Source organism: Meleagris gallopavo, chromosome 1, assembly GCF_000146605.3.
Source record: "Meleagris gallopavo isolate NT-WF06-2002-E0010 breed Aviagen turkey brand Nicholas breeding stock chromosome 1, Turkey_5.1, whole genome shotgun sequence".
Lineage (NCBI taxonomy): Eukaryota > Metazoa > Chordata > Aves > Galliformes > Phasianidae > Meleagris > Meleagris gallopavo.
This window is the reverse complement of record NC_015011.2, coordinates 8,333,541-8,358,216: the sequence shown is the minus strand read 5'-3', so window position 1 is coordinate 8,358,216 and position 24,676 is coordinate 8,333,541. Positions and strand designations below refer to the sequence as shown.

The following is a 24,676-nucleotide window of genomic DNA, read 5'->3' as shown; positions in this document are numbered from 1 at the left end:
GGCTGTATCTTCTTTCCCTTCAGGCTTTTAAATACTGGACAGAGATCTAAAGGTCACCAAATTAAGTACAGAATCATAGAATGGCCTGGGTTGAAAAGGACCACAATGATCATCTAGTTCCAACCCCCTGCTATGTCAGGGTCACCAGCAACCAGACCAGGCTGCCCAGAGCCACATCCAGCCTGGCCTCGAATGCCTGCAGGGATGGGGCATCCACAACCTCCTTGGGCAACCTGTTCCAGTGCTTTCTCTGTGTGAAAAAGAAGCCACAATGAGATTCTCTAGAAACCATTGTGCATCATCTTCCTCCTCTCACTAGGGAAGCAGACTTGCATCTTTTTCCCAGTAACAAAGAGGCTCGACTCTAAAAAACAACCCTCTGCCTTCCCAGCCTCTGTCAAAGATGTATTCACAGATGCTGCGTTAGAAGCACAAAATCTTACTCAGGATTTGAACAGAAAGGAAGCAACCAACAGATCTACTTGAATTATGTAGATCATTACCTGTCTTGATTATGGAGGTAATTACTTGCCCAGAACCAGAATTAAAACATTTAAGAAGAAGATTGTCCTACCTCCCACCAGTTTTAAAGATTAGATCTGCATTAGGTGCTCCCTTTGGATGCTGGTAACGAGGCCGCCGTTCACGATTCGTATTTGCTGGAGCTGGACGCTGTGCCAGAGACTGCAACATTTCTGTGATTTCATACAGAAAGAAAGTTAAACACATTTTCTATACATCTTATTGAAGAGGAATTTACACGAGCACATTTAGTAAAAAAAAAAAAAAACTTATTTACACTTTGCTATGACTGGGTCAACATTTTTCATGCTATTCTACAGCTTTTTGTTTTCAGTTTAAAAAATTGCAGACAAACCCACAGTACCCCATAGTGTGAACCTCCATTTCCAGATGTTCCTGTAGAAGAAACTGCCAGCAGTGGCTTTCATTGCAGGTGCTTCATAACAGAGCTATGACAGTTTCTTTCCAAAAACATCAGCCATTGATTGTATCAGTAAGTAGGGTTAAAGGTTCACAGCACTGTGAGGAGCCATACCATAAAACTGTTCTGAAATAGTAACAGTTGGACAACATTGTTCTCAATTTAAAACTCAGTGAGAAACTTGTCCTAAATTAGCATCTAGAAGTCAGGTCTTTGTCTAAAGTAGTCCTAATGGGATCGTTTTACAGAGAAGACAGACACCTGAGGAGGGTGACTCAGCTGACCTACATTACACCAACTGTCTTCTGGCTGGGATTTTTCACTATATGATCAGTGGGAAGAAGCAGGTGGATGCAGAAGAGGCAGCAGCACCTACTTCAGCCCTGGACACCCAACTTTTGGGCATTCAAGAGAGGTGAAAGTATGATGTGTTGGCACTTGGCAAGACTTCATTTCATTGTTGTTAAGATAAAAATTGCTCTTTAGGAGACTAAGTTAATGGTTATTAAGTATCCAAAGTAATTACAAATACACAGCAGGAACCTTCACGTAAACTCTGCCTACGTGTGAGTGCATCCAACAGAAATATTTCTGACAGTCTACCTGTGCAAGACTTTTCCTTGTTCAGCAAACAGATGGAATAAAAAAAAAAAGGGAAAAAGTAGAATAAGCTGTTAAACAGATTATGTTTGAAAGTCTGTTCTGTCTGGTTCTCTAATCTCTGCTAATCTCCAATCTGGAATTGGAGACACATGCTCATCGTCTGTAAGAAACAAACTTCCAGCACTCTCCCAAAGACTTGCACAAGTCAGAACTGGAGACCCATGGGATTGTATGGTCATTTACAAAACGTACACAAAGCTTTCACTGAGCTATCCATCCAGTCTTGGAGAAACTATGAACCTATGAAAGATTTAATACACAATATTGGTGTCAACGTGGTTAGTAAACCACATCAAAGCCTGAAAAAAATGCAAAGAAAGCCATTCAGGACATTGAACAGCCCATATCTGTAAACATCAGAAAGTAACATCCTTCAAAACAATTCAGCATACAAGGATAGATCTCTGTAACAAGGCAATAAGAAGAGATTATAGTACGCTGTCAGGCAGGTGCTAGAAGCAATAAACCACATACATGTCTGACTTCTTTGTGAAAAAGAATCAGTGGAATTTGTGAAAAGTCAGTAATTGAGAAACAGACAAACTGAGAAGCTAAAGGAAAGAAGAAATGGCAAGGGAACACAATGGATTAGCTAGGCTGAGGGTGTGCTGCCCATCTTCTAAGGAAGAAGCATCCAATTCGGACCTTTGTGTACAGTCACCCAGCACCAAACACATGGCTGCATTAATATGCCTGTAATAATAATAAGTACTAGTAAATATAATTTATTTAATAGTATTTAATAGTGAGGTACTTCACACAGGTGAATTTTCATTCGTTATGGCTTTTTTCATTTACATAGGTTAGGTGCATATGTAAGGACAACCTTGAGGAACCCTATTAGGAGTTCTAACTCCCTTGATAACTTCAAAGCCTGAAACAGAAGTTTAAAACCAACTCTCTTTCATGTCTGCATAAATGCACCAACTTGTTACAGGCAAAGAGACTCTTCAAAAAGACCAATCAACTGCACCAGATTTTAATACACACATATATATTTAAAAATGCGTGTATGCACGCATGCACAAATAGCTCTGAACAGGAATGCTATCTGACTTGTGCCTAAAGCATTCCATAACAACAAAATGAATGTCATCTTTTTTTGGATAAGAATCACAGCTACGATAAAATAAAAATTAAACAGACTGATTTTTAGAGATACCCACAAATTCATAGGACAAGTTAAAATAAACCAAGAACACGAACACCCTGATCATTAGTAAAGTAGAACCGTCATTAATGAAGGAAACTCATAAGAAGTCTGAAAAAAGCACATAAGAATGTAATTCTGACATCTACTGCTTCTTTTCCATGAGGGGGCTATATAAAAGGCAGGTGTCTTGGAAAACATTTTTATAAGCAGAGGATGATGTTTAATACTAAGAATATATGGTATTACAATTTCAGAGCTCTGTATACACCTGCTTTGGAAAAAACACTCCTTCTGAGGATCACATGCTTAGTTCTTGCATTATCAAAATCCAGGATTAAGTGTTAGATACCATGGTTTGATTTTATGGGGATTTTTTTTCCCCCCCAATTAGAGCTGCTTTAATTTAAATTTTTCCATTTCATGATGAATAATGACCTTTCACTAAACACATTAAATGAGATTTCCTGATAATTAACTACTCATCCTGTGATTACCTCCAGATTGCAACATCCTTACAATAAAAAAAATAAAGAACAGGAACTTCAGAGATGATAAATGGAAAAGCTAACGTAAGAATTGAGCACCATCAATTTTATTTGTTTTGACTTTGTTTGCTGTTTGAGTAAGCCAAGGAAAGTTGAGCCTGAAACAAAACCAAACATATCCAGTGCAGTGGTTTAGGGATACATAGAATTTGTGGTACTGTTTCCACTTGCCAATGTTCCAAAATGCTTGGTCTCTGTACTCTTAAAAAGAATAGGGATCACATAATTTGTATAAAACTTTGTTAATATGTTCTTCCCACACTCAGAATTGTGGAACTCCTAGCACATCTAGCAACATGAAGCTGAGGCAACAGATTCTATTTACTAGGCAGAGGTCACCACTTAGTGTTTTCAAGTCTTAACTTCAAGACTTAAAATACTTCTGTCTATTTATACCTAAAAACAAGAGCTTTAATTGTACAGAATTAATTTTTCTTGCATCCAACTCAATTCTCAGTAACTGAGACAGTGCCATAAACATCAGATTAATTTTGTGGGGTTTTTTAATTGTTATTAAAGGGAACAGTAATCCCATTTCTTCTACTCTTCCAAACTAAACAGAAATGTAATATTTATTGAGACTTTAAAACTCTTTCATTGAAGAGCTGCAAAAGCTTTTGAGCACAGAGAACAAGGAGTATGTAACAAATGATGAACCAAAGTAGAGTTTTTCTACTAAGTGCTACAAATGAATATTCAGAACTTGTACTGCTAATTATCACAGGTATTTCTGCAGATTTTCTGAAGATAAAAATGAGGTACACTCTCATTTTCTTACCCTGGTAGTCTTCTTGTTCTTGGCGTTCATTGATATCCAAAGTGAGCTTTTTCATCCTCATTCTCTCCTCCTGTTCAGCTTGCTGTTGATTCCAGTGGTTTGCAGCAAGTTGGGAAGACATCGGTACATTTAAGATCTTAAACTGAAAATGAAAATACATTTAAGTGCCCATCACAGAACAACAACAACAAAACCACCCTACACAAAAAAAGCCAAAAGACAGAAGGGTAATGGTTATTTCTATATTATTGTGATGTGATAGTTTCCACAGAAGTTCTTATTGAAAAGTACAGGTGTTTTTTTTTTCCCCTTCCCCTCCCCAAACTGTACTTTGCTTAGTAACACATGAGAAATTACAAGGTATTCAGATACTCTAAAGGCACAGAGAAGAGAGGCAATAGATAATTACACCACAGTATTTATAGGAACAATTTGATTTTGTTTCCACAAGGAACACGTAGCTCTAGGCTTTATCCCTTTATTTTGATGCCAGCCTCACATATATATATCCCCACACTGAGTTGCACTGGTCTTGAGATAGAAACACAAGCAGTTCAAAGCAGCTGCCTCTTTCTCTGTAGATCCCTGACTTCCAAAGAGATGAAGCCCCCAAGCAGAATTTCCACTTTTATCCTTTGTGAAAATGCAGGAGACACGTTCTAAGAATTTCAGATATCTTGTAGCATTTCTTGGCCAGTGCTCTTCTTTTGTATGAATTCTAGCTCTTTAGTGCTTCCCCATGGCCACGAGAGAACAGCAGTATCAAATTTGTTTTCTCCACCCCACATGCCAAACATCTGCATATGCACATTCAACACATTACATCTGTCTTAATGTTACTTCAAAGGTGAGCTCAGTACTACTCCCTCAGCAGTACTGTCTGTCTGAAATCTACAACTGAGATTTTGAGAGATGTACATGGAAAAGAACTTTGCCAAGCTTTTATTTCCACAGGAAAACATTTTAAATTTATCCCACTCACCTGTGTTCATATCTACCTGGCATAAATCCTGGACAATTTCAAAAAAAATCAAATTACATCTTGGATCTCTCCCCTTATGATGTCAACATTTATTTCCCCTTGTTCTCTCATGTTATGGACCTAACTGATGATGCTGATGCTAAAGGGTGATTTCCAATAGTGGTGTTCATTTCTACTGCTACAACTTCTGTGGTTTTTGTCACACAGCTTCTTTACAGTGACAGGACAACTATTGTTAGACTGGTCTATCTAAGACACTTGCTACCTCCTGCTTCTGTTAATCACAATCCGAACCAGAATGAGAAAATAAAGTGCCCTCACTGCTATCAGCCTGCGATCAATATTAATTCAGGCTGTATACTGCTAGTAAACAGCAATCAGTTGTTCTTGTGTTCTGTTTCAAAAAACTAGTAGGCAATGCCCCATAAAATCAGACAGAATGCTGGCATGAGAATGGAGCTTTTAATGAGTGGATGTCAACTGTGAAAAATCAATCCCTAGAAGGAAGCCCATCACATTCCATTTTCACCAGAAAGTACCTCCTTATCAGCTAAGATTTCTTGATGCAGCACTACTTTTAGCAAAGAGCAGGAGATCAAACATAATGATAGGAAATTATTGGTTGACACTGCAGTGAGGCCGTGATGCTTACCACGTGATTCATGGTAAGGATAAGAAATTACTTTCAGTTCTCTGGATTGTCTGAGAAATCTTTCTGCCTGTGTTTAGAATTCTGAAAGCTTACAGAAGTTACGACTAAAGCAGGCATCCAATACTGCAAAACTCAGTGCACATTCTGCTCACAGATGTTAAAATAGTGTTATAAGAAACAATTATTTCCAACCCCACCTCTTCTTTCCTGCTTAGTAGTCAGTTTTAACAGAAAAATAAGCAGCATTTTTTTTCTGAATGCACAACTATGGACAAAGAAGCTTTTCACTGACTCAAAAACTGGAGTAGTCTACTAGTCCAGACTTTTCCTTTTTAAAACATTTCTAGAAACACTTGGAGGAGTTTTGGCAGGAAGAGCCTACTCCCAAAAGCAAATAGTGGGGGAAGAGGGAGGGAAAGCTCCTGAACAAGTTCTGCTTTCTTTTTCAAGCCACAGAATGCCAGCAATACTTTCTTCCCCCTCAGAGTACGAAGACCCTAAAATTGTTGGTAACTCCAGATATTCCCAGTAAATTACCCTGACAAAGCCAAGCACTATCAGGTTTTGGTTTTTGTTTTCAGAGTTCTCTATATTCCTTTCCTACTCAATGACAGTAGTTAAGAATTCCTTACTAAAAATCATTTAGAACTTCATATGCAACTTTCAAGTCCCAGAAAAACAGAATAACCCAACAAATGCAGTAAGGAAATCAGGTAGCCACTACTAAACTCAAGTTGTATATGCCCACTAAAGCAGGTAACACTACACTCTGAAAGCACTTAGCACAGTATTTTCTTAACTGAATAATGAAGCTTAAAAAGCAGTTATGGAATCACACTTACTAGTTCCACTGTTTGCTGTAACAGACCTCACTTTCTACACAGACTTTTAAAATGCTGTTTCTGCTTTATATAACTCAGACTTATCCAGAAATTCAGGTAACAAACATCAAAAACAAAGTAATGACAGAAGTAAATACTTGAAAGGTGATGAGTGATGGAATGAAACAATGCCTTATTTCTGCTGTCCACAAACTCACTGGAGTCATTCACTTTCATCATTAATTTACACAATTGAAAAGACAAGTTGTGTCATGATTTATGTCCTTTAAAGGTACATAAATGCATATTTATTTGTATATTCTGCATTTATTGACCTAGCAACGTTCAAACATACACATGAGAAAAGAGCTAAGACAAATGTGTTTGGCTGCATGAAGCAAGGTATGATTTTTGTTAATTGTTTTTTAAATCAACAAGATTTCATAAAATCACAGAGATGGTTCCATTTCCATATAGGTTTCTCTGAAAAATTCATCCAGTTCATTCTGGGAGATACCCCTGAAACAGCCCTCAGAGATAATGACTGTTTTCCAAGTTGAACAGATTCAGCCCACTGACTGTTATTTCGGAAGTGAAACTTAAACATTAGAGATGTTGATTTGAAGCTGAATATGTTCTCAGCAATATCTGCAGAATCTGAGATTTTGCAGTGTTCCTTCACCTCTTCTTTCCCTATCCTCTGAACTTTCACTCATTCTGCCAACTGCTTGCATTCATTCAACTGTATTTAATAGACAGAAAACATACCACTGTCCCAGTAACTGTAATCAGCAAACAAAATTAATAACAGTGCAATTTATCTACAGAATTGTTACACTTGATTTCTGTTAAAGACCAAGAATTCCAGGGAACTACGTGTAGTATTTTCTGTATTTCTAAATTAAGAGGTCTGTTCCCTATTCAGAGAAAATGATGAGGAAATAAAACGTTCCCTATCTGTCAAGGTTGTATTATGACTTCAGAAGTGAAAGACAGTCCCTCCCCTCCCCATTTAAAGGGGAATCTATTTGACAGCCTCTTACCTGCTGTTTGTTGCCTTTTCGTGTTAACATGACAAAAGGCATGGTGTCTCCAGACTCTGACTCTCCTTCCCCACTTCCAAGTGGGGGACCCTTCTTCAGTTGGCTTTTGAGATGCAGAGGAATAGCAACATCCAGCTGATGCACTTTAACTGATTCACCACTCCGTTGCTATTAAAAGAAAGTAAACTATATAAATGATAAATGCTTAAAAAGTCAGTAAGTCTGTCAATGTTCACGTTCTTATGACTGAGAAGAAGTTGAGCATTCCAAGAACGCAGAGTACACATAAATAAATTCACAAAACTTTACTCCATTTTCCTTTGGCTTCCTTGCTTGTGAAGAAGGAAGTTACAGGGACAGAATACTTAAAATTTCAACTTTGAAGGAAAAACCACCTAGAGACTCGACTGGACATTTGAGAACAAACATTATGCATTGAGAAATTTTTTTGCTGCATACTATTAATGTATTCCTGCATTCAGGGTTTGCAGTATTCAAATATTTACCTGATGTGATTGACAATCCTACAAAGCACTTAGTTACGTAAAATGAAGTGCAACTACATTTTAGACCTATTAATAAGCTAGGCTTGGGTAGTCTACATAGAAGTAAAAACATTGTCTAATATCTGCTGCAGTTATTCATCCAATAAGATACCTGTGAGTACTTCATATTCACTGAACAAACTATTAAATATCTGAAAGCTACTTATCAAAACACATCGACTGCAGAAGGGAGGTCACAAGGAAAAAAGTCATTCTTTAGTATTGCTGATTTTGCATTAATCACTTAGTTACTTAAAAATAAGTAAGAGTTGTACAGCTACATTAACTTAAGAAAATGAGATTTATACCTGAAGATTTTCCAACATCATTTTATCTAATGCCTGAATGAAGTCCTCATCTTCTGCACAAGGGACGTGTTTAAGTCCTCCTCCTTTAATCATTACTTCCTGTTACAATGGAGATTAAAAAAAAACAAATGCCACTACATCAGTATCAGAGTTACAAAGACTTGGTTTAGAAGTAAAGAAAAAAATACTGTCATTGCTTCCACGACATACAGAAAAGTTTTTTTATAAGTTACAAGAAGTTTTAGCCTGGATTATTTTGTCAAAGAAATATTTTCTGAAACTTGCTGTACCAATCATTGTTATGAAGGTTGGTCACTCATAGTGTTCTGGACATAAAGCATGAGCATACATAAGATTATACACAGCTGACAAGACAAGGAGATCTCTACCCTCCAACACAACTAATTTAACTAATTTTTCCTTGAGATCCATGAAGTTGGATGGCCTTTTCAAGTCAAATACCATTCTTCAGCATTTGGAAAACATAATGTGACAAGAAAAATACTACTTCAATGTGTCTCTTGGTATAGCTCACCACTTGGAAAAAATAACTAAACTTTTTTCAAGTGAAACAAAATTAAACACAAAACTAGTAAAGAAATAGTCAGCAATACCTAAAATTGGAACTGGGATATAGCTGGATGTCATGAACACCATTTGTCAGCACTTTTCAGTGCCTTAATAGTTAAAACAGCAGACTAGTACCAAGTAAAAGCCACTATCCACACAGTACTGGAACTCATTTCAGCTTCTGGCAACAATGCTGCTAGTCTCTCTACTATATGCAATGCTAAAGTCTATTCTTAACAACACAGATTATGAAAAACTGCTTTTATATGCTGCTTTTTAAACCCAGCACCCCAATATGCTGTTTTATAATAATCATTACCACAATTTAGGCTTACTCAGGCTGTTTGGTACAGATGTTACAATTTGCCATTCCAAAAACCTGTATTTTAGGTATTCTGTACTTACTGGTTTGTTTCCGTTTCAGTTTTGAGACAGAGTGCAGACTAACTAGTTTAGCCTAGGTACTGTACCAGTTTGCTACCATTGCAGGTATTGCAAAACCATCACTTACACATCTTTTCCAGTCTACCTACCTGTGAAAATACACAGTCCTGTGAAAGCACGCTGTAATAATGTTTATTACATGAGTATTTTCAGAAACTAACAATGGAACTTTGCAAATCTAAAATGTATTTGAAAAAATATCAAGGAGCATTCTTGCTGTGTTTTCCCAATTACATTATGGGAAGCACAGGCTAAAAAGCGTTTAGTAAAGAAAAACAAAGCAGCATAAATCACTTTTCTAAAGCAATGATACATACTGTATTTTCCTCATCTGTTTCATTTTCTTTATTAGAATCTGTAAGATAATCAGTGTTTTCTTCCTCCTCTTCTTCGCCTTCTTCTTCCTCATTGTCAGAGCCCTCCTGAAATATTTAAGAGAATAAATGTTTAACTGTTCTTAAGATAAAAAGTTAAGACTTACTCACCAGTTGCTTTCTGAGGAATAAAGGCTTTACATAACTGATTCTATTCAATCTTTGTTGGCACACTATTTCCAGCGATAAATGCACACCAACATATATTTAAGTTAGAGGAAAGCAAAGGAACCCACTTGCACTTGGTTCCTCTCACATTTTCTGTATCTTTCCCAATCTACCTCAATCTGAATTTGTTTAGTTCAGTCTTAGAGTTTGATTTTTTTTGTTTGTTTCCCAGCAAATCTACAGCCTGATCTCAGCTACATTTTCATGAATATACAGAAAAAAAAAAAGTTGCAAAGTTTCATTTACACATTAGCCGTGGCAGTGGGAATTCTTTTTTCTTCATCTGGTTATTTATTACTGTGATGGTCTTTGATCACTGGAGCAGATTGCCTAGAGAGTTTGAGAGTATCCATCTTCAGCGAAAACTGAACTGAACATTGTATTGGGCAACCAGCTGTAGGTGAGCATGCTTTGAGCAAGGGTAGTTGGGCAAGATCTCCAGATATCCCTTTTTCTGCTCTCAAACAAACATTTTTTTATTCTAATGATATTATTAGTCTGTGGGCAAAGCCACAAAACCAGGCAAACTTCATAAACTGCGATGCTGTGTGCTGAGTCATCAATTGGAAGACAGCAGATAAACCCAAACACAGGAGAAAAAGTGTTGCCTATTTCCTTGATAAATTCATTTCATCATAATACTAACATTATCGTGTCTATTTTGCTGGGTCATAGTGACAAGTTGGAATTTTTATGTACATGTCTGCTTTTCTAGTGGCTACACCACTTTTGATTCAAAAGATTACTGGCACAGTAAACAAGGAAGGTTGTTACTTTCTATAAATCTTATTTGTTCACATTATGTTGGTGCACTCCAAACACCTGTTATTTTTACTGACTGCTTTGTCATCCAGTCAATACATTTGCTTCTACAACAGATAAAGACAATGATCTGAATGTCTTTTCATGTCAAAACACCAGAGGCACCTTTCTGCTGAAGAGCAGCACACACTGAGTAAAACTGACAGTTCAAGTTTCTACCAATTTCTCCAGAGTCTCAGACACACTGCATTCCAATTTCTGTATATAGAAAACTGGGACAGAGATACCTTCAGTGTACTGACTTGGTTGTGTATACCTGTATTTCACCAGCTAACTTGTGACATACAAGGTCTTCAGAAAGTATCAAAGTAAAATAAAAGTATCAAAATTACTTATTCTTTTTACACAAGATAAGGTAAATCATTAAGTTCACCTCTTCTTCTGGCTCATTGACTTCACTTTCATTTCCAGATTGTTCCTCTGTTTCTGCTCCACCTTCTTCTTCTTCTTCATCCTCTTCTAGGTTCTCCCCTTCTGTAATGGTATCTTTGGAATCTTTGTCATTCACAAGACCTGCAGTTTGAAGAAACAATTAGAACACTGCAAAAAAATGAAACTATTGAAACTGCATTGAAGTGTAAGATGTTCAAGCCATTCTAGTTAACTTGGTGTGCAAGGACTGAAGTGCACTCCCTAAGCCTCTGCCTTATTTTCAGGAAGATGTCATTCAATTTAATACCCCTTACCTACAGCATTCCTACAGTAGTGAAAAGTTTCTAGGTTCTTTCAGTGCTTCGGTGTGCAATTCAGCAATAAATTTGTACTAGAGTTGTTTTCAGAGAAAATACTCAAGGATTGAGCACAGTTCTGATATTTAGGAAGAAAAATAAAGATTTCTTAGAAAACAACTATTGCAAAAATTGAGCCATCCACTGCAAAACAGAACTTTAAAAGATTGTATGAGATAAAACAGTATGTGCTTAATTTTTTTTTTTTCCCACATTAACCTACAAAGCCACTAAATCCTCCAGAGGACCATGGCTCAATCAATCAGAAAGTGATGCCAATGTCAGCCTTCCAGAACACAGTAAATCTGTGTTTCTAAGGAGTCAATACAGTTGCCATACAGTTTAACATTCATACTTTGAAATCTTCCTAACCACACACTTATGGTTTACAGTTAGCTTAAAGATTTCTGGACAGCAAATGAACACATCCCATCTGTGCTTGGGGCATTCCTCATTCATTCTCTGCCACACACACAGAACAAATGCAGCAGTATGCAATTCCTAACCAGAGGTCTGGATTCTGAATAGACAAGTAGTTTGGAGCATACCAGAGTTGTTTGGTTGTTTTTTTTTTTTTCTGCTCTGCCTGCAGCTGGTTTTAAGAATTTCAATACAGTTATCCCTGGTCTTTTTACGAGATCTCAAAAGGCAACAGCTAAGATCAGAAAGAACAGTTTAAGGAAGAGGTGAATCCTTGCAGTTATGCTTCATTGAGACAAAATATCAGAAATGAAATGATTTGTGTATATGGCTATATGGTAGATAGTCAAGATTTCAGTTGTGAACACATACACACCTTTTTCCATATCCCAGAGGTTTCAAACCATTATTTTGTCCTTTTTACAAATGCTGTGCTCTTCAAAATCCGTGCTGCTCCATAACTATACAAAAGGTTCATTCTCATTACAAAAAAAAAATATTAAAAAAATCACCAGAGTGGTACAGGAAGTGGTCAAACCCCAACTCAAGGTCTGTATGCAACACAGTATACCCCACTCTTCTGTCTGGAGTTACACTTGAGATTGAAAAAAGCAAAGGACGTTGTGATCTTCAGCACAACATGCTCTTGGTACTATTGTTCCTGGGCCAATGAATTGTGGAAACAAACAGCTCACGGACTCTAGTTTTAGTAAAGCTCTTACTGATGTAAGAAAAAACCCTAGTTTCCTGCAGACATGTTCACATCTGTCATCACAGCCTTCAGAGACCAGAAGGACAGATGACGATCTCTCTGAGGCCAACAACAAACAGTCCTAATATCCCACCTTATACAGAAGTTTATCAGCAAGTGTAGTATCAAAAAACCAGAACATTTCGAAAGAAGAGAGGGTGAGGAAGTCCCTTTTTAAAAGGTTGGACTGTTGATGAGTTTTGCTGGTGCCAGAACAAACACAATAAAATGTTGTTCTCCAGTACTGGCTCATATTCAGTGAACAAATCCCCTCCAACACACTTAACTACACTGAATTCAACTGTTACAGCCACAGCAACTCAGAGGACAAAAGTTCTTATGATTTGTACAAAGGAATTCCTAAGTGCCTTGCAAAAGAATTAAGTTACTTCTTACTTATCTGAGAGCATAAAACTTAGTGATTTAGATCATACCATAACCAAATTTCTGTGTTTCAGTTACTATCTAGACAATTTTAAGGCACGTTAATTAAACAGCCAGCATATTAAAGATAGAAATGCATTTTAAAATATAACTTCCAATGCATTTACTTGGGAATTACACAACTCATCCCACTGGATTAAAGGACATTCCAAAAATTTAACTTGTCTACCCACATGAAATGCTTACAAGGCTATAATTAACATACAAAATTTAAATACAAAAGCTTGTCAAGAAGAAGCTGGTCTTCAAATAAAAACTGAAGATTAAAAAACAACTCCGTATAATAAGAAATGAGCATAGTAGTTTCCAGTAACTAATAAGAAAGGCTAGCTATAAAATGTGTTAAAGTTAACACGATGACAATAGTTTCAGACAAATACTAACCAGTTTTTTTTGGCCAGCTGAGCTGTTTTGCAAGCCTAGCATTTTTTCCTAAAATGTAGTGATTTTAAATGCATACCTGGAGCGGGATTTAAAGATACACATTCCAGTACTCTGAACAGGAACTACAGGCTAGCATTCAACTTAGCTGACAGACACTTCAAGGAAAAAAAGTTTAATCATCCAATTAAAATAAGTCATCTCTATTGGTCTCTGCTGAAATGTAAGACCCATCCAAAATTAATTCCAAAAGAAATCTAAGGATTAAAGTACCTGACAGCATTTGGAAAGCAACACATCTCCCTTCCACTGCAATCTTACACTAATGCTTACTTTGACAACAGCAGTTTTAGTCAAATCCAGACTTGGGAAGGAACAACAGATGCAAGCAACCAATCTACCAGAATGACTGAATCGGCCTTTGTCAGTGCTCACCAATCAACAGGCTACAGTAACAGTGTGCAGGAACTCCCTGCTTTTTGTATTAGGCAATATAATCATATACACTTGGGTGGTTTTATGGTTTTCTGTTTTTAAATACTCCATCGTATAAGAGTTACAGAGACTATATGATCTCAAGGGAAACGACAAAAATACAAATAAAGTAGAAGAACTATCAGGACAATAAAAGCACCATATAATGAGAACAACAATACTTACCCATCGTCATTGTGACAACAGTAACCTAAGGAATACACAAATGCAATCCCTAATGCTCATTCTCTTACCTAGTTTTATTAAGAATTCTCGTTCCAAGTCTTGCACCTGTCTGATAGCTTCTTCCAGAGAACTGCAGAGCTTTATCTTTGGTCTGAGGAGTTCCAGTGTATCACTAATCATATAGTCAATATCTATAGGAAATGGGTGGTCTTTCGTCCAGACATCCAGACTTTTCTTCCACCAAACATATCGCTAGAATACAAAATATTCAGTTAAGTTGTATACACACTGGCATTTATAAACTCTTTCACTTACTAAGATCTTAACACCTGGTCACATTTGTACAGTAGAAAATGCAGAAGATTTCACATCACTACTCTATTTCATACAACTACTAGATATTTTGCTAACACTAAGTTATGATTGACAATGCTGGGCATCACAAACATTAAGGATATTCTTATTTCATTATAAAGACTCTTAGAAGTATGAAAACTGAGCACAGAAAGCACTGGTAAAGGAGGTGCCTTCTAAAGGCAGATTATTAGTTTTTTAAAGAGATGAACACTTAGAAACTGTCCAGCTTTTGAATTCTTCCTATGTCTATTTTCAAGACAATTTATTTCCCCCAAAGCATATCATGGAGGGTGCAGTAAATATTACAAAAAGATTTAAGACTGTAGCTACCATCAAGTCATTTATTATCCAGCTCACTTCATAAAAAATTAGTACATGTAAGTTGCAATAGAAATATAAAAATTCAATCTGACTCAGGAAAGAGAATCTCAGAGCTGAATCTGGAAACAAAGAGAATGCCAAAATTGGGTCTGAAAGTGAAGGAATAATAGCAACTTTATTGAAAAGGTGACAGACAGATGAACATCTGTTGAAATCATTAAAAAAATACAGTGATTCCTTCACTTATTTGGGTTTAAAATACATCTGATTTACAGACAAAGGATTTGCATCCTTAAAGAAGGAAAACACACATTACATTATTAATTTGAATATTCTTGTTTTAGTGTAATTTAAAGAAGAAAGCTGAAAGAAATCGAGTCCAAACACTTATAGCATTAGCCACATAGACTGGAATTCTTCATCTTCCCAAGGGAATGTATTTTGGTGTTTGAAACTCCTGCCATGACATCTTTTCCCCCTTAAATCCATCAGTCAGAATTCTCCTTTCTGCATCTTTTTGCTATTACCTCTCATTCTCTCCCTGTGCATTCCTTCTTCACTAGCTCTATTAGGCAGCTGAAGATAGCAATCTAATCGCTCCCTATTTAACCTTCCCCTCTGAACTGAGCAATTTCACAAGAGAATCACAAGCTTCCTGATCATTTTGGTGACCCTCCAATAGATTTGGCTCAGTTCCAGAGCTCTCATCTATGAGGAAACCCTCAGCTGGATAAAAATGTTTTAAACATGGCCTCAAGCACCAAGCCAAAGGAAAAAATAAAATCACTTTCTTCAATCTGCTGGTTACACTCTTGCCAAGACAACATAGTGATGAAATTCAACAGCGTACTACAATGGTGCAGAACTGACTCTTGTGTTCACTTAGTCTAGGAAGTTTGACTTTGTTCCTGCAAAGCTGTTTTCTAGATAGTCGGTACCAGACTGCACTGCCACACAGAGCTACTCCACCCCATCAACAAGACCTGATATTTACCTCCACTGGATTTCATAGGGTTTCTGTAAGGCCATTTCTCCACTCACTGGGACACCCTAAGTGACAGACCTAAATCTTCAGTGAATCAACTGCTAGGCCACACTGTTGGAGCAAAAGTAACATCTACGTACGGATGTACACTTTTCTTTAAAATAAAACAGCTACTAGGTAGAAAGGACTTGAAAAACTAGAGAACAACCAAGAGAAATAAATAATAGGCTGTGCTGTTAAAGAAATCTGTGGAACAAAAGTTTACAATACCTGAAAATATACAAGGAAGCAATCAAGTTTCCGTTTGCTGGATCCTCTGTCAAAATATTGCCCACAGGTATCAAGGATTGTACACACAAGTCTGATTCTGAAAAGATGCTCTGGAGGATCCAACGGACTAGGACTACCATCAGGGTTCACACCAAATGATGTGAATGAATACAGAGTTCGAAATATTACAGCTGATTCCACCATGCGGTAATTATAAAGCTCCCCCAAAAACTTGGCACTGCTGATCCGCCGCTGGTTAAACTTTGGCTGGTTAACCTTTATGAAAAACAAAAAACAAACAAAAAAAAAACACCAAAACCATCTTACCGTGTAGTCACAACAGAATCTTTGTGTTTTTATTTTCTTTAAGAGAAAAGCAGTATAAATAGCTGATAAAATTCATCACAAGTATTACACAAAACTAAAAAGCAATGAAGACAATTATGAAAGCTAGTCAGCAAGTAGCCTCTATAAATATTTATACATATTTAACATACTTTCATTCCAAAATCTAAGACTGTTTTTTTTTACTGCCCAGAAAACTGTAATTATAAACTGTCAAAACATGGAATAGTCTCAAGTGACTTAAGCCCCAGCAATCTGACTACGCTGCGTAAAGACAAACTGCACAACTTTATTATGACAAAGAAGGAAAACAACTGTCCTAGGAATCTTCGTTGACTTCTTTTTCTTATTACTAGTTTTCTTTGTAGAGGTTCATTTAAAAACAATTGAAGGATGGGTAGAAAAGTCAGACAAAAGAGAAAATAATAACTCTTTCCTCTAAGTGGGATTATTTTACTGTTTTCCTTCCAATGTAAGTAGATGTGTGTGGGTTAATCTTGACTTTAATTTTTATACCTCCATTCCCAGTCGAATATCCTCTAGCACTCCATCCACAACATGAATTCCAACATCTTCCTGGTAAAGGACCAACCCTGCTAAGAGGTTGGCCACACAGTGAATGCTATTATATTTCACATTCCAGATGTTGATCATGCAGCATATGACATAGTCTTTTACTTCTGTATCCTGCCAAGGCAGTTTGCGCATCTGTCTCAGGACCTAAGCAAAATTTTAAGACAAGCTTCACATTTTGGCACATAAAATATCAAAATATTCACTGTTACCTAATGCGCTCCCCCCTCCCACACACACAAGTTGGAAGAAAATTCCAATAAGCATCTGCAAGAAACCTAATTCTTTTCTTCAAACATCTTCTACATCTGTAGTAGCTATGGAAAACTTCATAGACACAACCGAACTGCTGCTCTCTAGCTACTAATCAAACAGTTCCAATCTGCCCCATAGCTTCCTTCTTCTCACAGTGTGTATTTAACAGTTATCTTTTATCTCTGACTCTGAATGCAAGATATTTAGCACAAAAATTCTAATTTCATTGTCTGTTCAGGTCTTGATGTGGAGAATATAAATCTATCTGTATTTGAAGAAACAAAACAATCTTAACAATCAGTCATACCAAAATGATTCCTATTCCTTGCAATTAAGAAAATCACCATTTGCAAACCTCCAAAATTTTACAGTATATCACCTTCAGCAACACCTCTATAAAAGACTTGAAGAGATTTACCTTCTCTGTGGTGACCTTTGAGAGATCCTTGTAAAGAAGCTTACGAATGTATTCCTGCAAGGGAGGACGTTTCTTCTTCACAGTTTTTTCAGCTGGAGGGGGATTACAGTAATAATAGGCGTTCTCTACCATTGTAACATAGCGTGCATCAAGATGCATTGCTTGTTTTTTTCTCATCATTTGTTCCTGTAAATGCAAATGATCAGTTAATGATGTTGATTACTACATTCTCAAGCCACTTTTAAGTCTGTTGTAGTTAATTTTGGAACAAAGGATACAAAAGATCGTGAGACCCAAACGCTTGGCTGGAGAGAAGAAATAAAGCAAAGATGATATGGTTTATGCTTTTGTCAATGTTATTTTTCTTTACAAGCTCTACTTTTATGAAGGATAGCCACAGTTTAAATTGAAATCTAAATGCACTGCTTAGCTCAATAAAATAGTATTCTGAATAAAGTGGCTCATTTCATTAACCACGTCTAATCTAACATTGCTGAAATACTGATTTCTTGACCCATGTGATGTAACGATGTGAGAACACCAACCTACTTCATACAGCAATGTGCAGCTCCAAAAAGTTTGTATTGATGGTTTCACAGGAATTTTCAGTGGTTTAAGCAATGACATTTTTCTTATTACGTGCTCTGTTGTTGCTATTTACCAAAGCAGAATAAACTACACAGAAAACTGTATCTACCACAAAGGAATATTTCGGGGAAAAAGAATGAGACATGCCAAAGCTTGTTACATATGTCAACACCAATTACTGTGATTGTTAAGGACTGTCCTCATTTTCCTCACTGAGTATAATCTTTTCTCCATATTTCATTTTGATAATATACTTACAGATTCTGTGGCTTTTTAACAATTCCTTAACATAAAATTCTGTACAGAAACAAGTACCAGTTCTAGGCTGCTGATTTTTACAGCTGAAGAGGAAGATGAGCTTAATTAGATTACAAAACCTTTCCATGCATATATATGCACATAATTCTACAAACTGCATTTTTAAGGTACATCAAACTGATACGTTCTAAATCACTCTAAGGTGGTTCAATGGGAAAAAAAGCTGCACAGATTTAAAACTACTTTTTCAGCAGAGGTCACCTATTGGTAATTCACACAAATACAAAAGACAAACTAAGATACAAATACACACACACACGTTTATGTATCTATTCATACAGTCCAGTCAAACAATGACAAGGATATAAACCTTTCATGAAGATGCACAAATTTTTCAAGCTAATGAACTTTCTAGTGAACTTGAACAAACTCAAGTTTCTTTCACCAGTTCATTTAAATGGTTCAGTTAAACATAAATGTAAACATACTTGAACAGCTCCCTAGCCTTGGGTTTCAACTGATAATTCAATGCCAAAGAATACTTTTGCGTAACAGTAACACCACAAATAGACACAATCTAGGAAAATTACACTATCTGTTGCCTTGGAGGTCTCAATACGACACCAACACTAATGCACTTCATTTTTAACCTTTTCTATGACACAAATGGCCTCCTCTTTTATTCCCTACGAGCGTTCCTCTCCAAATGGGAAATTCCTGTCAGATAACAGAAAATTTACAGATACTTAATGGATGCACAGCACTTTAGCAATTGGGAACAGAAATTGCTTTATGTGCTGTTTACACTTAGGAGGGAAAAGGCACTTAAAATCAGAAAGTTTCAAAACCTCACTGTGTAATGCTAGGAATATTTTGTAGATTTTCTAGATGCGTCAGGGGAAAGCATGTTTATTGTCTTACGACACTTGCTATGCTCTACTACGAGCTGCTATCCTGCCCCTCCATGTGTTCCAGCACTTCAGAAACAAGTTTTCAACTTTCTTGGAAGCACTATTTTTACAGTGAGTTAATATATTCTAGTTCTAACTGGAGGTAACTATTTCATCAAAATGTCTGTCTGTACAATCAGTATTCTACTGTTTCAATTTGATCAATAGAACAAGTCAACCCAAGAATTGAGCTACTGGGTAATGTCAATCCCATATGTTTACAAAAACAAGTGATAATGCTTTAGAGTTTTAAAAATAATTTGGCTAAATTTGACTAAAATCCTTAGGACTGATGCAGTCTTTTGGATAGCAAAAACAAAGCTACAAGCATTTCTTTAAAAAAACAAATGGAAAAACAACAACGGTGTAACACAAGAATGCTATTTTATCGTGATAACATTACATAAATATATGTCAAGATAACGCTGGCCTTCCTTCCAAAGCAGCAATTCAAGTGACCCATTTATCAACATACCAACCCTATAGCCAACTTAGTGTTGTGTCTTATTTTTTTGTAATTACATACAGGGGATGGAATTTGAAAGACTCGCTAGAGTTAAAAGAAATAAAAATTGCCCTAATAAAACATGAATCTTTAAATAATCAGTAATATATCATAGTAGTTCCATCAGCTGGCAAATCTTTAGAAAATTGAGATATTTCTGCTTCCTTTCAAAAAGGACTCCGCCACAAAGATCTGCAGTTAATTTACCCATCTTTTTCCTCTTGTGACAGCACCAGAGCAATAAACAGTGTGATGTTCAAAGAGGCTCAGAAAGAAACAATGTTATTGTGGAAAACAGGTTGTACTGCACTATAGCCAAGTATGTAACAATTGCTACACTATTAACTCTGTAGGACAGAAAAGCAGGCTATAGATTCAAAAGAAACACCTATCAAGTGTAAGCCTGTGCTTTTGTGAGATAGGAGATATACGTACAGAAGACAATGATATTACAGAGGTTTTAAAAGCCTTGCCTCTACAATGAGACTCCGAAGCTACCCCCTTCCAGGAGCACAATCTATGTCTGCTTTCTCCTCCACATGCAGTGACTACTTTCATTACTGCAGATGCACATCTCTAATCTTGCCACAACACAAGGATTTGAAGGTCAGCAAGGAACATTAAAAAATTTAGTCATCAGACTTCTAATTAAAAAAATGGTTTAGTCACTGGATTGCATTTGCTTTAGCTGCTGTTAATTTAATGCAATTTCCTACTGCTAACGTCTACCTTTGAAGCACTTCAACCACTTGTCTTCCCTTGGACACAAAATTTTAGGATCACCTTACAAGACAGGAAACATTAATAAGGAATCAAATTCATACAGAAAAAAGAAGCCCCAAACCAGCCCATTATTTTTAAATCTTTGCCAGTACTTATCCAGACATAAGGATAACACTTCCACACTTATCTCAGTTATCATGAACCTCTATTTTTAAAATCCCTTCCTCCAGTGTTTTCAAAAACTTGTTCTTCAAATTCAGAATCACAGATGGTTATCCAAGGAAAAAGACTACCATGTTCCACAACTGTCTTCATCTCCCATTAAAACACCTTCCCTTGCTCCATTTACTAATGCTTTCCCACAAATAGTACCAAATACACTATTTGTAATTCAAGTGCAATAGTTTTTGTTTCAGAAAAACTCTTTTTTCTTTTAAGTCATGAACAGTTTTAGAAATCAACGGGAGCTCTCCAGAAAATGCTCAGAAAGCTATTCTCACAGTAGGTGCAATTGGAGTCTGCCCAGTGTTGTATAAGCTATTAACAACAACAGTTGCAAGTCCACAAGAATACAAAGGCTGATATCAACAGAGCAGATTAGAATGTAGTGGGTCCACGTCAGCTCTAATCCATAACAAGGATGCAGGATTTCAGGAAGACTGATTCATCCTCTCTCATACCAACTTTGCTTTTATTAAAAGAGTTCAGGAGGTTATCCTCTCTGTACACTGAGGATAAACTTGAATGAAAAGTTTCACTTCCTGATACCCAAACATTGTAACTGACATCAAAGACACTATTCACAAACACTGCTAAGTCAGACCAAATCACAAACCCAGAAAATCATTAATTGGTTTAACCCAGTACATGACAACTCCCCTCACACATAAGTCAATATGCTTCCCTCTTACCAAAAGAACGCTGGTTCTTAAGTGAGATTCTGGTGATCTAAAGAGAAATCTTCCACAGGTTTCCAACAGAGTACATGCCATTTCAATATGGTGATGAGAAAAGTCTGACAGAAGCATCTGGAAGGCATTTATATAAAAACATAAGTGTTAAATATCTTTTTGAACTGCAGAAAGCAGTAAGTTTTAGCTACTATATACTATTGAGGTGTTTCACAGTCTTTAAGAAAAAAAATGCAAATTAACTTCACTGTTAACAAAATTAGAAATATTCATCTAATTAAAAAGTATTCCACAAATAGCCTAGATCCAAAGTTTAGACTCTACCATTACTTTCCAAACAAATTCAATAGCAATTTTGTTACGTTCAAGACATCAGGATTTCAAACATCCTATGCAATGAAATTATTACAGATCAACATCAAAATTACCTGAAGAGAAATATGATAGGGACATAATATCAGCATGTACAAGATTCTGTACAGCTATTAACCACCAACCTTTAAACAGTGAAGAGTATCATTTTTGGAGAACATCTTAAACTTGGTAAGCTCACCAATAAACCTCACAGTTTTATTCTTTGTTTCAATGTTGATCTGGTCCTTTTTTCTTACCTGAAGAAAAAAAAAACACTTGATTTTAAAATACCAACTTAGAACACTGCTTTCAGCCAAACATTCTTAAGTAGCACTGCTATTTGGAAGTGTTTGACATTTCCTCAGTTTCTCATGCTTTATCTGTTCTTGCACTTCCTCCCCTTCTGACTCTGACCTCCCCAGAATTCTTTACAATCTCTATATTTATAAGCATATATCAACCATCAACCACTGCCATCACACTGGGTATAGCAAAGTATTGGCTAGATTCTATTGTATTTTTTGACTCACAAGCACATGAGTAAGATTGCTACTAGTATGGAGATTCTGAACAATGACAGCTTTTTCAAGTATGGCTTACCAAAGAGCAGCCAGATGTTCTTTTCCATTTGATTGGTTTGTTTTAAATTAGATATCCAACAACTTTAGTGAAAAACAGCTTTAGCTCTAAGCATAATCATACCAAACAAGACAATTTTATTTCTCCACATATATAAATAACTTACCCTGAGAATAAAGAGTACATTTAGGACTTAAATAGTTGCAGTTAACAATTAATATACATTTTATGTCAATATTATGAAAAAGTTCTTAAACCTGTGCCATAAAACTCAGAAAACAGAAGGAATCAACACTGTACAGGGTAATTAATTCTATTATACTAACTTAAATACTGCAGAAGGAACAACAGTGAAAAATACCAATCAGTTGTAGTGTGGAACAGACTGCCCAGAGAGGATGTGGATGCCCCCACCCTCAAGGTGAACTGGATAGGGCTTTGAGAAACATGATCTTGTGGGAGGGATCCCTGCCTATAGCAGGGGATTGGAACCAGATTATCTTAACTCTCTTCCAACCCGAAACATTCTATGATACATTTGCAAGGAATGAAAACTTTGGTTAGTGAAAACTGTAAAAATCAAAATTTTAGAAGCAAGTGCTATATTACAATAGTAACCACTATATTACAACAGTAACTTCGTAATGGAGGCCTGGTTAGAATTAAGTCAATTCTCATTCCCAGTGCAAGTTACTAATTTACAGAAAGCTAACACTTTCGTTTGGAGTAGTTTATAAGATTTGCAACTTTCAATTGTTACACAGCTTATTTTAATCACTATTTAACATGGAAAATAAGAAAGATACTACAAATAATGTATATATACAGATACTTCATAAGTCAAAAAAATTTAAAATACACTAATCAAGCATTTAAGAACAAATCTGCTCAGATGGCAGAAAACAACTCTAGCTCGAGTTGCTGAACTTAAGAATTAGCGTCTACATGATAGAAAGCATTACTCTTTCTCAAAAAATTACGATTATCAAATCAGTAAAATTGAATGCAAAAAGCTAAATGAGGAGGACATACATGAAATCTGAAATCTCCTTTCAGCATGGAGCAAAGATCCTCTGCTACATCAGACATACAGGGATGCAATGTGGCAACCAGCCTTGCATAAAATGGTAGCAAATCCAACCTGCAAACAAAGGTGACACGTACATATCAAGTGAGATTATAAAACAGACAATCAATTTACGTTCAAGGTTATAAAAGTGTTTATGTCTACAAGCAGAGTTACTGTTTTGCTTGTAAAAAGAATGACTATGAAATGGAAAACACCATCTTAACCATGGAATTTGACCTCTTGTCTTCAAGCAATTTCCAGATACAAGAAATATTCAGACAAAATAGATATACAAAATTAGAAATCCTTATAGTGAGCTCCATTAGTCATTGGTTGTTGTTTTTTTGAGGGTGGGTGATTTTTGTTTTGAATAATCGCAAACAAAACCAGGAAGGTAAGGATCTCTATTCTTAAGGCAGTGAACTTGTAAATGAATGCAGGAATGTTATTGCATCAAGGAAACCTCAACAGATGATGTTAAGTGGGTGAAGTGGCAACCTCAACTAGGAATCACACTAATTGCAATACTGCAAAATATAAGAACTTTCCTTATTTTCATTCATCTTTCCTTAGTTATAATCCTTCATAACCATTTCGTAGCATCACCTGTTTCCCCTTATGAAATTCTGGTGTGCAATTCGTATTTTCCTAAGCTTGTACTTTGTTTCTTCTCATTTCAGAGCACCTGGCTGCAAAAATGGAATAAATGCCTTCAAACTTGATTAATGACATCGCTTCACAAAAGACTGGACAATAGATCTGCTTTCCATAATTCTGTATATGTCACTCTTAAATGGAGAGAAATCAACCACAGATATCACACTTGAGTCTTATATCATTAGGAAAACCTTATAAAAACAAAACACATGCTTTCTTTGCCTTATTTTCAGAACAGAAGTGAATACAGTAAACAGGAGATAAACCCTAAAAAACTTCTTTTATACAACGGGAGAGAAACATCTTGACTTTGGATATCTGAAGAGAGAAACTGCCTGTGAAAGGAAAGATCTTTACTTCACA

General features: G+C 36.3%; 1 protein-coding gene across 1 annotated transcript in view; it reads right to left on the bottom strand.

Moving 5' to 3' along the window:
- Positions 1-570: 570 nt before the first annotated feature.
- UPF2 (UPF2 regulator of nonsense mediated mRNA decay) overlaps positions 571-24,676 on the bottom strand; it is a 48,705-nt gene continuing 24,599 nt past the window's right edge. The window contains 13 exon segments of the mRNA XM_010718894.2: positions 571-695; positions 4,083-4,224; positions 7,581-7,748; positions 8,434-8,532; positions 9,765-9,869; positions 11,185-11,324; positions 14,264-14,447; positions 16,129-16,404; positions 16,990-17,193; positions 17,720-17,905; positions 21,655-21,771; positions 22,152-22,265; positions 23,620-23,728. Of these exon segments, the coding sequence (XP_010717196.1) occupies positions 571-695; positions 4,083-4,224; positions 7,581-7,748; positions 8,434-8,532; positions 9,765-9,869; positions 11,185-11,324; positions 14,264-14,447; positions 16,129-16,404; positions 16,990-17,193; positions 17,720-17,905; positions 21,655-21,771; positions 22,152-22,265; positions 23,620-23,728 (1,969 nt within the window).